General features: G+C 37.5%; 1 protein-coding gene and 1 pseudogene across 1 annotated transcript in view; both read right to left on the bottom strand.

The window, feature by feature from the left end:
* LOC144448648 (organic cation transporter protein-like) overlaps window positions 1-8,655 on the bottom strand; it is an 11,224-nt gene extending 2,569 nt beyond the window's left edge. Inside the window, exons 1-7 of the mRNA XM_078138926.1 lie at window positions 8,320-8,655; window positions 4,373-4,603; window positions 3,616-3,812; window positions 3,002-3,135; window positions 2,266-2,539; window positions 1,348-1,482; window positions 895-980 (exon numbers count right to left, since the gene is read on the bottom strand). Of these exons, the coding sequence (XP_077995052.1) occupies window positions 895-980; window positions 1,348-1,482; window positions 2,266-2,539; window positions 3,002-3,135; window positions 3,616-3,812; window positions 4,373-4,603; window positions 8,320-8,655 (1,393 nt within the window). The remainder of the gene's footprint in view (window positions 1-894; window positions 981-1,347; window positions 1,483-2,265; window positions 2,540-3,001; window positions 3,136-3,615; window positions 3,813-4,372; window positions 4,604-8,319) is intronic.
* A 1,012-nt stretch (window positions 8,656-9,667) lies between these two features.
* LOC144448647 (organic cation transporter protein-like) lies at window positions 9,668-15,532 on the bottom strand (annotated as a pseudogene).
* Window positions 15,533-15,616: the final 84 nt, after the last annotated feature.

Genomic DNA, 15,616 nt, shown 5'->3' with positions numbered 1-15,616 from the left:
ATCCGTACGATATAAGTTAACGAGTTTGGTTCATGTCCCATTTTTCCCTCTGGCTCATCATGGACAGCTATCTCAGTTCCCTGGGCCTGTCTTACACTAGGCCTATGGAATCAGTCTGCGTTCCTATATCCTGGCGACATGCCATGAAAAGTGCGCCCTCACTGACAACAAAACATGTCATCGTTTTGCATGGCTCATGTATATACATGTATACGTCCCTGTGTATATGTGACGTGATAGTGTTGATTTTAACTCGCGAGCGAAGTCGAAAATGGAATATGTACTCAGGTCGTTCTACGTCACCACAACGCGCGTCTGTGTCACGACAACGCGTGTCTACGTCACTGATTCTGCTGTGTTCGAATTATGAGTTAAAACGTTCAAACTTTCCATTATAATTACTTTCCCTGAGTTTTCTTTGCTATTATTGGCGCAGGTATAATTATGTTGTTCTCCAATATTTTTCTTCATTTAGCCGGGAAATACGAATGACGTAAGGGTTGTCACTACTCGTCTCACGACTCACAGTGACAAAGGCCCCTTAGAAGAAAAATATTAGGGAATAACAACAAAATATACTAGCAACGCCATAAGTCAGCAATATAACAACGGTAATCTAATTTCATTGTTATTTTTTATTTTATCTGAGATAGCTGTCCATGATGAGCCAGAGGGAAAACTGGGACATGAACCAAACTCGTTAACTTATATCGTACGGATCAGAATTATAAGGATGCAAATGCCAACGAAATACTTATAGGTATTTCTTTTTTTATTTTAGATTTGCAACTGGTAAAATTCAAATTTACACGATTACGAAAATACCCTTTGCCCATGATCTTCCAAAATAAATACTTATTTTTGTTCAGTGTAAATTAAACGTGTACTACTCACATGTCTCCTCGGGTATAAATACGGTGCTGCCACAAGCTAACCCTGCCACCACAAGAAATAAAGATGTCGGTATACGACGCCCAAATCTGAAATTTCAAAGATGGGAAATTGTAAAGATGGACATGGTCTATATGAGTCAGGTAATTCATTACTATAAATCAAAGAATGGGTAATATTATCACTAATAACAAGTTAAAATTATAACTATTCGGGTGTCAACGACGTACAAGATATCATTACACATAGGATTGGGGCTTTTTGAACGGTTACAGCTTCCAACCGCAAGGGGGCGAGCTTCAATATAAAATCTCTTTCCTCTCCGTGGGTATGGATGAAACTAATCATTGACAAGTCAATATGGAACTGACACTCATTAACAACAAATAGTCTCAAATTGATAGAAAAATGTACTTTGTTGTATGTAATATCAAGAGGCAATGGTAATATACTTACTTTAATGATGCGTACAAAGCGATGAAATTACCCGGAATTTCTACAAAACCATTGAAGAAGAATGCTACGTATACTCCATCTCCAACATTAGCTGTATTGAAGGAGATACCAAAATATACTAAACTTGTAACAAACCTGTCAAGAAGATAAACCAATAACATATGCATGTTAAAATAATATCAGAACTAGGCAAAGCCCATAAGCTCGCATAGGGTAGATTCATTTGTGACCGGCTGCCTGGGCTGCCTCATGATGATATTGTAGATAGCGCCCTCCGCGTGGAGAAAGCACATAACATATAGAATGCATATTTGTAGTTATTGCGCTGCAATGCATCCTTGGGTAAAAGAGAAAAAAAATCGCATAGCATATAGGACGCGCATGCGTACTTGTCATAGAACCGCTATGAGGCCGCTTTGCGGGCACTGCGCGAGCTATCAACACTGCAGATGTAAACTGAATGCCTTTTGTAATGAAAACATCAGCTGATTGCATAAACACTTTGAAATAACATTATGTATGCAATTTAGAAGTTACTATTATACTAAATACAACATTTTGTTAGATAAATCATTAAAATCAAAACCTAAATCAGGCAAGGTTCTTATTGATATAGTGATTTTGAGATATCGAGTCTGCAGACAGATGGGCAGACAATCAGCTTGACAGAGACAGGCAGACATGCACAGACACATATGTGCACACACACATACATACATACATACATACATACATACATACATACATACATACATACATACATACGTAGGTACATACACACACACACGTGCGTGCGTACCGTCGTACGTACGTACGTACGTACATACATACATACACAAACAAACAAACAAACAAACAAACAAACATATAAACAGACAGACACACACGCACACACACATACACACACCCAAATCTTACCAAGCAAAACACATAACTGATGTATTAAATGCCAACCGAGGTCTTCTACACAAATCTAGTAAAGTATATTTTGGAACATCTAACTCGTCATCTTTTATATTCTCTTTCTTTGGATCGTCATAAACATGTCCGTTGGTCTCGGCTTTGTTTAAAACACGCGTCATATCTTTGTCGTCACTATAGCTATTACTGTCAGCTTTTATGGTGACGTCACTTGCTGGAAATTCTCTGCCTTTTACATCATTTTTGGCGCCATCATCTAGACGGTAGTCATCTGTTTTGAGTTAAACATAAATATATTAAACTAGTGAATGAATGGATGAATGAATGAATGAATGAATGAATGAATGAATTAATTAATGAATGAATGAATGAATGAATGAATTAATTAATTAATTAATTAATTAAAGAATGAAAGAATGAATGGATGGATGGATTCTGAATAACTTATTGAATGAATAATTCAATGAGTGACTGACTCGCTGGCTGAGTGAGTGAGTGAGTGAGTGAGTGAGTGAGTGAGTGAGTGAGTGAGTGATCATTATTGAATGCATGAATGAATAATTCCACGAGCGAGCGACAGACTATCTGACTGACTGACTGACTGACTGACTGACTGACTGACTGACTGACTGACTGACTGACTGAATGAATGAATGAATGAATGAATGAATGAATGAATGAATGAATGAATGAATGGCAATTCTAGGAAATTGTATACAGCTGATTAACGTACCAACACCAACGTTCGGAGAGAGAACATCTTCAGGCAGTTGTTTCTTGTTAAACTTTGCAGCTCTATATAGAATAGTTTCAGCTTTCTCTACCTTGCCTTTAGAAATCAACCATCTCATTGACTCTGGAATCACCCTGGTGACAGAAATACAAACAATATACTTGAACATACATGTAAGATCGGTGAACATTATGCTGAAGCTGATTGGTTGAATAAATATCACATGATATCAACATAATAATTCAAACTACCTCTAAATTTTAATTGCTTAGTTTGAGGGCGCTGTGGAGAAAATGCTTGGTAGGTCGACCAGCTTGCTATGCAGATGAAATTCCTCCAAATAAACTAAGCTGTCAAGTTCATTACCTCCATCTGTTCCAATCATTCAGCAGAAACCCAGAACTTTGATCCTGTAAACACTTCTCGGAGACTAAACACTACAGATGTCACCAACTGGGACTAGAGAAGCGTAGAGTCGACTCAAATACCATAATCATTACTTATCACTTCTCTAATGGTGTCATCTGCTCTGATTGATATTGGTATTGAGTGAGAAAATCCCGCCAATGATAAATTAATAGCCAGGGAACGTGTATATGTATACATGTACTCACCAGTAATAATAGAGGGTCAACAACCCTGGAACATGCATAAGTAATTGCAAGTTCCTCCAGTTTGGAACTAAGTACGCCATTGGCGCCAATAACATAATACCGAATCCCCAACTGATTGTATTCATAAAACCTGCATATAAACGTTTTCCTGGCGGGAACATCTCTGTCGCCAAAATTAAGTTACTAACCATAACTCCCTGTAAGATTATAATGAAAATCGTGTAACATGAATCTGACTCGACAAAATTATTCCAAAAATCGATAGACATAACTCTTCCAAATATTGCTACATTTTATCGCCAAGCTCGATAAAAACAATGTCGTCTGTCACGACGTATATCTTACAAATATTGCTACATTTCCTTTGTGTGAAAGTTATCTTCCAAGCATAGATTAGAGTTCGATAAGAGAGATGTGCATGGATAGGTTATGGCTTCACACAACTTACCAATGGAGAACTTTCTTATTGAACTCTAACCGACTCAGAAGTCAGCCATTTGTTGGCTTGGTTGTTGAAAGCATCAAAAACTGTCACTTGGGGGCGTGATGAAATAGTTTGATATTCAACAGTGTTGCAAAGATAGATTATTATCGGGTCAGGATATTTGGCAAGGGACCAGAAACTGAGCCATTTTTTGGCTCAATTCCGAACGACGTTTTCTTCCAATAGTATAGACAACTATAGCCAGTGACATATAGTTTAGTTCAATAAGATCGGCGGAGGTTCACCTGATGACATTCGATAGAGTCAACTCACCTGCAACATAATACCAGTCAGAAACCGTAGTAGTGTGTAGGTAATGAAAGATTGTGTAAATGCTGTGAGGATGCCCAGAATACTCTCTGCCCACATGGTAAACAGGTAAATTTTCTTCCGTCCGAAACGGTCAGAAAGAGAGCCAGCAATGAAGGCACCAAGCATAGCTCCTACCATGAAGATTGACTGTGATATCTGTGAGAATGGTTCTTTATCGCAGACTAAATCCCACTGAAAGTAACAAGAAGACATGGCGATATTTTAATCTACAACAGTCTCAATTACTGAGGATACAACCCAGAGATACAACCCTTGCAGTTGTCTAGAGATGCCTTCAGAGCCTGAAAGATGCAGTCGTTGTTTCCCCTTACTTAATATAGTTAACATTGGGTAAAAAGTGGCTACAAAAGCGTACTAACAACTGAACCTATCTGACTAGAGATCTCCGTTCTGGATGACTTTGATCAGATTTTTTTTTACCAATGTGGAAGATTAAAACTGGCTTTGAATGTGCTGAAAAGTCTTCTGCTTATCACACTATCAAACTGACAAACATCCATACAAAACAACAGCAGGTATACATACATACCTCTGATATAGATTCACACCAGATTATGTATGCCTGTGGAAGTTAGTCATATTGTATATGGCAATAAGAATGACTTTATTTATCAAAGGGAACACACACTGATATGAGCATGGCTTTAACCCACATCACAAGCACTTGCCATTGTTCATTATTAATGGAGAAGACTTTTCGGCACCTTTGAGGCCAGTTTTAACTGCTCACCACAGTTTCATCAGAGGAATATCACAACAACTGCCACAAGGGTTGTATATCTTACCTAAAGTATTAGAATGTGCCTCGTTAAACAATTAATTTGTTCAAATCCAATCGTTGTCATATGAAAGCTTTGCCCTGGTCATTTGAAAAAAAAAAATTTATGAGATTGACTTGATTTCAAGGAAATCGACAAATTATTTTCTAAAAGATTCAAAATGGGTTCATTTAAAAATAATTTGACCTGCATTAAAAAATTGTAAGGTAACCACCATTTTTTCTTAATTTTAAACTGGCTGGTGTTTTCTTGAACAAAGTAACATCAAAATATCAAGCCTCATTTCCGAGTCACATTATAACTAGTGACGAGGTACTTAACTGAACTGTACTACTATTTTTATTACGCAATCGTCCAAAAGTTTTCCAGGCAAGACAACCTGGCAGATGGAACAATCGTCCGATTCAAACTAAAAACACACTTTTTATTAGGAGCAAAATTTTAAGACAGCCAGCCAGCCAGCCAGCCAGACAGACAGGCAAACAGACAGACAGACAGACAGACGGACAAACAGACAGACAGACAGGCAGGCAGGCAGGCAGGCAGGCAGATAGACAGACAGACAGACAGACAGACAGACAGACAGACAGACAGACAGGCACAGGGTCAAACATGTTTGGAATAGCATTACCAGCGGACTATCGATAGTTACAATAGTGCAATAGGACCAACAACAACAAAACACCACCAACAAATAAATAGTTCATTTACTTATAAGATTTAAGAAACTATAATCCTATTAGGACATTTTGAAGGCCATCGCCAGCTCGATTAGGATAAGATTACATTGAATTGAGTAGGGTTGGTAAAGGTAACCAAATTTTAGTTTTCATGATCACAAGTGCAATTATTTTATAATTAAAGTAGCATCAACGATAATTTCTCTCCACTTAACCTCCTCTTTGACAACGATAGGCATTTTGATATGACATCTATACTCTTACGCTACCCCAGACCGCCTGTTTGTTGCATAACTTCGTCCTCTCCTGCAAATGTTTCTCCTCACGTTCTGCTTTTTGCGAAGACATATATGCCCTCTAATTAATTACCCCAGTCTATCTGTTTGTTCATCCATTCCTCTCCTGTAAATGTCCTCTCGCCCCCTCTCTAGGCCTCATTTCTCTACATCTGTCCATCTGTCTGTCTGTCTGTCTGTCTGTCTGTCTGTCATCATTATTGTGTTGAAGTTATGTACATACGCCAACTGACAATAGTAATTGGCTGGTAACGTACGATATTTACCGTAGTTGATCATTTAAATCTGTCATCAACATTTCATAATTTCATGCGTTCAGTAATATTTGACCTTGCGGCATAACTAAACATGTCATCAAAAGTCGATAAGATTACCACCTCCATTGATTTTTATATCTTAATCTCACGCGAGGCGTTGCCAGAACTGATATATGACAACAATACGTCTTTGTTGGAGGTAAAGTCATTCGTTCGTTCGTTTGATTTGATTTGATTTGATTTGATTTCAGCACAATAAAAAAAATTTCAATATACAGTTATACAGAAAACAGTTACAACAAACAAAATAAACGTTATTGTGCTGGGATAACACAGAAAAGTTAAAAACTTATTTCCACTGTGGTCCCACATAGAACAGATCTAGACAAACTCAACTTTACCATAATACAGATTAAACTCACAAGAGACAAAACAACAATCAATAAAAAAGGAAGTCATCATTTACACATCGATCCATTAAATCATAAAAGTATCCTTTCAACCTTTTCTAAAAAAGAGTACTAGAAGTTATGCTCTGTACATTACTTGGTACTTTGTTCCATTGCACACTGGCTGTATAAACAAAACTATTCTTATAAAACCGAGCCCCGCCTGGAATAAAAATAGAATAGGGGCCGGATCTAGTTCTATATACATGACTATTAAAAACCAATGGGTCGGATAGATACTTCGGTGCCAATCCTTTTCTAATTCTATGTACATGGTTGAGCTTAATATATGAAACCCTGTGGCCGACGGTGAGCCATTCCAATTCTTTGAAATGTGTTGGTTCACTTTATGAGAAGAGGAAAGAGACTGTCCGAAATCAAACGAGAGCGATCGAAATAGAACGATGATGTCCGAAATAGAGCGAAGTTTGACGACAAAGAGTATATTGAAGACTTACGCAATCTTTTCTCAACCTGAGTTTCTAACTGTGTCCTGTGGTTGATTGGATTTTATCCAAATGTATCCAAATAAACAGCTTAGGTTGAAAGTTATGCAAATTGAGTATAACTTCCAGAGCAGTGTCTTACTGTTGCTGATTATATCTTATTCAGAATCTTGGTTTTCATGCGAAAGAAATCAGTGTCCGAAATAAAACGAGGAAGGCCGAAATAAATCGATAATAAACAAAATTGAGCGGGGCTTTCTTAAGCTGGGAAAAATTTGTAGACAATTATGCTTTGACTTGCACACCTCTAGGAACAGGCTAATATCAGCTGTGAAACCCTTATGACCCATCTGCTTTTATTACCCTGTTTACTTATACCTTAGGCTTAAACAAATTGTTTGTTTGGTTCCGGTTACCCGACCCCACCTAGGTTTTCACGCCGACCCTAAACATTTTTTACGTATTCAAGAAAAACAATAATAATAACGCGAAAATTGTTAAGTCTAGCAAGAAATAGTGGATGCGAAAACTGACAGCAACTTAAAAAGACAAAATAAAACTGTTTTTCTAATCTGTAATGGCTATGCATCTGATGAGAAGAAACCAATAACACTGAGACCATATGGAAAACAACGGAAAACATAACTACCTGAACTAGACACTCACATATGAAAACAATAAATATAAATAAAATAAACAATCTACCTACCCCATCTATTCTTAATTGAATGTAATCGGAACCACACAATATTCCTTTGTTAGGCCTTACTAAAGTTATTGAATTTGTAGTTTTATTTTATTTCAACTTCCAGAGCCTACAGACAACGGTTGGACCAACACACTGAACTGAACTGAACTGATGGCCAAAGTAAAGAGAAAGTCGAGAACTTTAATGAACTTAGAGAGAAATGTCTTACTGTGATTTATTCCTCCGTGTTGCTAAGCAACACCGATCATCCGGGCGTTTCCCTTTAACTTACCTCTGTAACTATGGTTTCTTGAAATGTTTCCGACTCGTAATACCATCCATCCATGCAGCTTGTAGTCGAGTTATCAACCGTGAGATTAGTGTACATAACACACGATTCGTAGACTGGGTAGCCATCATCGTCAATCTCCGACACTGGTATAGTTTCGTTAACTAACGCACCAGTCGGCACTTGACAGTAATACGCCTCTGGAAAGCCGGCTTGGAAGACAACAGACATCATTGGCCAAACACAGAACCAGGTTCCTGGGATCGTAATAAGCCAGTAAATGATAGTCTGGTAAAGTCCCCATTCTCCGATCACTGATAGCGCTTCATCCAGCTCCATATCCAACGTCAGTAAGTTATCTAACGTACGTGTCAGATCGCTGGGGGCAAAGAACCAAAACCTGTACTGTACAAATATACGCCAATACAGTTTGTGCATACACCGTTAGACGTGCCACATGTGTCTGGTTTGGCGATACAGCAATGACTGCGATAAATTCACCTGACCTAACTATCAAGACCTAAGAATGTTACCCATGCATTGAATACCAGCTTCGTCCTTGGGTCAACTCGCCACCAACTTCAAAGTCAGTTAACCTGTGTGTGTTGAAATGGTCTCCAAGTACTTGCTCGTATCCCCTTAGCGAGATCAAGAAAATTAAAGAAGCACGGAGTTGGGTATTTCGTCAGCTTACACCGTTAAATAAACACCTTAGACCAAAGGTGGCTAGTCACATGTTGCACATTGATTGTACAAAAAGATAACTGGCATTATTTGTAATAAATATTAGCTACATCAGAAGTGTTTACTTTAGTTATTATTTAGTAGGTCCGTATCTCAGACGTTGAAAGATACTTAGCTATACCTGAGATCACCGGACAAGGTTCCAAGGCTATGTATATATACTGTATGGTTAGCATAAACATAACCCTGTCATTATACGTAATGACTTGACTGATAAGTATGATAACAAAATCTGACAGCTGTCAATCAAAATTTGTGTACATCCATCACTCCTAACCTGACCACTGTTTAAACAAGGCGTATGCCAATTGTTTGTATACAGTATTGAAGATGGATGGCTTGGCGAGTTCTAAGGCTTCGCGACCCTTCAAGGCTTCTAGAATAAACACTTGTTCTAGAATACATGCAAATGCACATCTTCCAACCGCAAGGGGGCGGGCTTCGAAAGTCAGACACATTTAGGCAAGGAGGGACGGAAGGTTAGAGAGAGAGAGGCTTTTGTTTTAACATTTTTTCTTTAATGGTCAGCTTGTAAGTAATAGTTTATCAATGATAGTGTGTCTGTCCATTCTCTAAGTCATCATCTTGGTCTAAAATCTTCACTATTTCAAAAATCTGTTTGGATTTCTTGGTCGACAGTAAATGTCAAATTGTTCATCCCATTGTCTTTGTTTTGATTAAAATCAAAGTTGTTTTCAGATTTCTTCTTTTTATTCATTGTTGCCATTTCTTCTGCTTCTTCAATCGTTCGTGGCATTGGTTGATCCTTTGTCTCCGGTAGCAACAGTACAACAGCAGAAGTAAGGAGTGACAAGACTCCAAAGCTAACCATGACAGCTCGTAAATTTGAATATCCCTGGAGAGATAAATGTATTCAAAATATGAAATAAAAGATTGTACTGTGTACGTCTATGTGTACGTACGTACGTGTGTATGTATGTATGTATGTATGTATGTATGTATGTATGTATGTATGTATGTATGTATGTATGTATGTATGTATGTATGTACATGTCTGTCTGTCTGTCTGTCTGTCTGTCTGTCTGTCTGTCTGTCTGTCTGTGACTTTCTGTCTGTATTTGTACAAATCATAAATATACTTACTATGTAAACGGTGAACGGTGCAACTACGCCACCCAGACTAGCGAAGAAACTTGTTAAACCGAAACCCATACTTCTGAAAGGCAATTCAAGAATTAAAAACAGGCTTCTAAATCATCAGTTACTTGTACAATATCTGTGCATCTTTGTTGAGTATATTTTATTGGAAGTAAACTTTTATCAAAAAACGAAATATTGCTGTTTGTTTCTTGTCAATTGTACCAAGGAAGCGCATGCGATCCATTTCAGTCATTGCATTACAATCATCATTGTAATATTCCACCAATAGAGGGCGCAATCTACTGTAAATGTAGACTTCAAATACACAGGAACGAAGTGAGAGAAAGAAATGACTCACCGTATGAGTGTAGGAAATAATTCAGGAGCCCATGTCCAGAAGGCGGCAAAGGCTCCAGTAATAGCAAATTTACCTAGTAAGATTACTGTTAGTTGTAATGAGACCAAATCAGTACCATTCGCTGTTACAAATAAGTAATAAATCATCTAATAAATATTTATGAATGTAAATTGACAAGTAAATGTCTGGATATATATGTGCACACACACACACACACACACACACACACTCACACACACTTTCACCCTATTGTGTCTCAGAGATAGAAATTCATATGTATGTCGACGTTCATTGTCATTTGCATCCCTGTAATTATGAGCCTTATGAGTAATTCACAGGCTGTATAAGTTGACGAGTTTGGTCACTGTCCCATTTATGTCTTGGTTCATGGACAAGTTCCCTGTCCAAATCTCACCATGTACCGTTTGGGGCTCCTATTCGTTAGCCCCCCATAGGTGGGAATTGGACAGGTAATCAGTCCGAGTTCCTCTCACACAACATGCTATGAAACACGCAACCTCACTTATACAATAAAAATGCCTTCGTTTTCATTTCTTGAAGGAAGGGGGGGGGGGGGTTACACTGTCTTTTGAATAGTCTGTACAACACGTGACTTAGAGGTAATATGGCAATAACATATATAACGATGGACAGTAAATTACCATTTCACGATCTTTTTGATTTGTTAAAAAAATCTAAATCACACACACACACACACACATACACACACATACATACATACATACATACATACATACATACATACATACACACAAACACACACACACACACAAACATACACACACACACACACACACACACACACATACTAATTTCACGATCTTTATTTGAAATTTAAAAGCCAAATATAAATAAATACGTTTACAGTCGAAAACTCTCAGCTTATCAACAGTATGTTGTGGGAATTGGTTAAAATTTAAGTACTGAGAATTAGATACGATTACGAAAACTTTCTTTGCCCATTATCTTCCAAAATAAATACTTATTTTTGTTCATTGTAAATTAAACGTGTGTACTACTCACATGTCTCCTCGGGTATAAATACGGTGCTGCCACAAGCTAACCCTGCCACCACAAGAAATAAAGATGTCGGTATACGGCGACCAAATCTGAAATTTCAAAGATGGGAAATCTGATGTTATATAAATTGGATATAGCATATGTGAAACATTTAATATCATTTATCAAAAACCAGAAATGATATCGGCAATTACAAATTAAACAAGTCTTCTGTGTTTAACGACATAGTCCCAAACACAATGTCTCCAAAGATATAGTCTAGCAAATTTGTTGGGTTGAAGTTTGGATGGATGGATGGATGGATTGATTGATGGTTGGATGAATGAATGAATGAATGAATGAATGCATGAATGAATGGATGAATGAATGAATGAATGAATGAATGAATGAATGAATGAATGAATGAATGAATGAATGAATGAATGAATGAATGAATGAATGAATGAATGAATTAATGAATTAATGACACCCCCAAAAAAATCTTATACAGCTGATCAACGTACGAACACCAACGTTCGGAGAGAGAACATCTTCAGGCAGTTGTTTCTTGTTAACCTTTGCAGCTCTATATAGAATAGATTCAGCTTTCTCTATCTTGCCTTTAGAAATCAACCATCTCATTGACTCTGGAATCACCCTGGTGACAGAAATACAAACAATATACTTGAACATACATGTAAGATCGCTGTACATTCTGTAGAAGCTGGTCTAAGGCGACTTATGGCGTAAAACTGATAAGTTGTTAGTGTATGTTACTTAGCTTAATGCCATAATCAAAACTTATCACTCTCTAATGGTATAGTTTGCACTGACTGACATGAAAGTTAATTTGTATAAGGGCTGAAACATTATGTGAGAAAAGACGCCTAATGATAGATCAATTATAGCCAGGGAATGTGTATATGATGACATATACTCACCAGTAATAATAGAAAGTCAACAGCCCTGGAACATGTATAAGTAATTGCAACTTCCTCCAGTTTGGGACCAAGTATGCCATTGGCGCCAATAACATCATGCCGAACCCCCAGCTGATTGGATTCATAAAACCTGCATACAAACGTTCGCCTGGAGGGAACATCTCTGTCGCCAAAATGAAGTTACTAAGCAAAACTCCCTGTACGATTATAACGAAATCCGTGTCAGAAACTACAAATCTTACAAACATCGATACACTTTATTGTCTGGTTCTACATATATGCTATAAATATTGCTATACTTTGGCTAAACACAATCTTTAAAATATTGCTACATTGTATTGTGTAGCTCGACAATACTTGTAAAAAATTGCTACATTTTATCGTCTGGCACGACAGAAATCCTACAAATTTTGCAACATTTCCTTTGCATGAAAGTTATCATTAACAGGTCGTCTCCAAGTATAGGTTAGAGTTTGAATAGAGATGTCATCATATATAAGTTTAGGCAGATCACTGCAGACTCTGACTGACCTAGAAGTCAGCCATTGGTTGGCTTCATTATTGACAGTTTCTAAACTATCTCTCAGGGGCCAGAGCCAATGAATTAGTTCAATATTCAACAGTGTTGCAAACGTGAATTGTTAGTGCGTCAGGATGGCTGGGAGCAGTGGAACTTAATCCACTAGTACCTGCTCTCTCAGTAAACGTTTTCTCTAAGAAGTAGGAATTTGTAGCAAATGAGCTAGGACGATTGGATCTATTGGATGTTACATTAGGGTCAATTGAAGTTGACTTTGAAATGATCTCAGAAAAGTCTTTGACTATCAACATGCATGAAAAGTGTCAACTCACCTGCAACGTAATACCTGTCAGAAACCGTAGTATTGTGTAGGTAATGAAATATTGTGTAAATGCTGTGAGGATGCCCAGAATACTCATCGACCATAAGGTAAACAGGTAAATTTTCTTCCGTCCGAAACGATCAGACAGAGAGCCAGCAATGAAGGCACCAAGCATAACTCCTACCATGAAGATTGACTGTGATATTTGTGATAATGCTTCTTTATCACAGAATAAATCCCACTGAAAGTAACAAGACATGACGATCGTTTGATATACAATTTCTGTATCAATTACTAGTATACAATCCTTGCAGCACCTGTCTACAAAAAAGATGCAGTCATGGTATACTCAATAATGTGCAGTAACTGGTTTCAAAATAAGACCCAGCAATTGAAAATCTAAGATAAGAGATGCCTCTGATCAGATATTTTTTTCCCAGTGTGGACAATTAAAACTATCTTTCAAGCCGCTGAAAAATCTTCTCATCGCTCTATCAAACTCTAACATTGATACAAAAACAATAGCGAGTGTCTCATATAGATTCATGCAATTTTCATCAATTTGTTTATGCCTGTGACAGTTCGTCAAATGGATAATGGCAATGTTATCTGCACGATTTCACAGGCATAAGCAAACTGATGAGAACATGGCATGAACCAACATCAAAGACACCCGCTGTTATTTCATATCAATGTATGTCAGTTTGATAGTGTAATAAGGAGACGACATTTCAGCACCTTCAAAGCCAGTTATAATTGTACACCTCTGGTAAGACAACTTACTGATAAGAAACCTCTCAAAATAACTGATACAAGGGTTGTATCTTACCAAAAGTATTAAAGTGTTCAGCGGGAAACAATATCCCTGTAAATGAAAGTAATTCAAATTCCTCCAATCTTTGCCATAACCTCAGACCACTATAGTTCTTATATAACGAAAGCTTTGCCCTGGTTCTTGTGAAAATAGTTATAGAAATTTGTAGGTTCATTAAAATGTTTTATAAAGGAAATTGAAAATATATTTTATTTCCACAGTTAACACGCCATTTTTATTCGAAAATTGAAATATGATTTGACCTATATTTAAAGAATCGTAAGGTGGTGATAACCGCCGATTTATTTTTGATTTTAATTGAGAAAATGTCTGGTGTTTTCTTGAACACAGTAACAAGAAGATTTCAAGTCTATCATTTTTAAGGCGCATTAAATTTGGTGAGATACTAAACAGAACTGGACTATTAGTTTTATTTTGTAATTTTTTTCTGGTGTTTTCAAGCTGCTGACAATTTGACCAAGAAAATCTTACAGCTACAGCAGTCGTCTGACATACACACGTGTGCCCCATGATCAGGCTCCCGCGCTAGGAAAAACCTAGTCAGTACCCTAGGACAGCTCAAAACGAGTTGTTCCTGAGCAGAAATTTACATGATTTACAAAAGAGGTTTCTCCCCCTAAATGAACTTTAAAGCAATACAAATAAGCTTAATTCAATTTGTGGTCGGGATGGGTACCGGTAAAAAATAACACTTTCCGGAATAAAACGAAGGTGGACGAAGCAGAGCGATGGTGACCGAAGTAGATCGAAGTTTACCTAATCAAACAGTTTAGTTGAAAGTCATGCAAATTGACTAAAATTCCAGGGAAGTGTCTTACTGATGTTAATTACCTTTCCTTTCCATGCGAAAAGAAATCAGTGTCCGAAATAAAACGAGGAAGGCCGAAATTAATCGATAAATGAACTAAATTGAGCAAAGTTTGCCAAAATAATTATAGAGATAGTTGAAGACTTGCGTAAACTTTATTGAACTTTGAGAGAAGTGTCTTACTGTGATTGATTCTTCCGTGTTGCTAAGCAACACCAGTCATCCGAGCTTTTCCCTTACCTCTGTTATTATGGTTTCTTGAAAAGCATCAGACTCGTAATACTATCCATCCATGCAGCTTGTAGTCGAGTTATCAACCGTGAGATTAGTGTACATAACACACGATTCATAGACATCATCGTCAAGCTCTGACACTGGTATAGTTTCGTTAACTAACGCACCAGTCGGCACTTGACAGTAATACGTCTCTGGAAAGGCTGCTTGGAAGACAACAGACATCATTGGCCAAACACAGAACCAGGTTCCTGGGATCGTAATAAGCCAGTAAATGATAGTCTGATAAAGTCCCCATTCTCCGATCACTGAGAGCGCTTCATCCAGCTCCATATCCACCACCGCCAGTGAGTTATCAACCGTACGTGTCAGATCGCTGGGGCAGATATTCACCAATTCAGTTTTGTTCATACACAA

The sequence above is a fragment of the Glandiceps talaboti genome, chromosome 17, assembly GCF_964340395.1.
Source record: "Glandiceps talaboti chromosome 17, keGlaTala1.1, whole genome shotgun sequence".
Classification (NCBI taxonomy): Eukaryota; Metazoa; Hemichordata; class Enteropneusta; family Spengelidae; genus Glandiceps; species Glandiceps talaboti.
The sequence above is the reverse complement of the archived record's forward strand: the minus strand, read 5'-3'. Positions and strand labels throughout refer to the sequence as shown.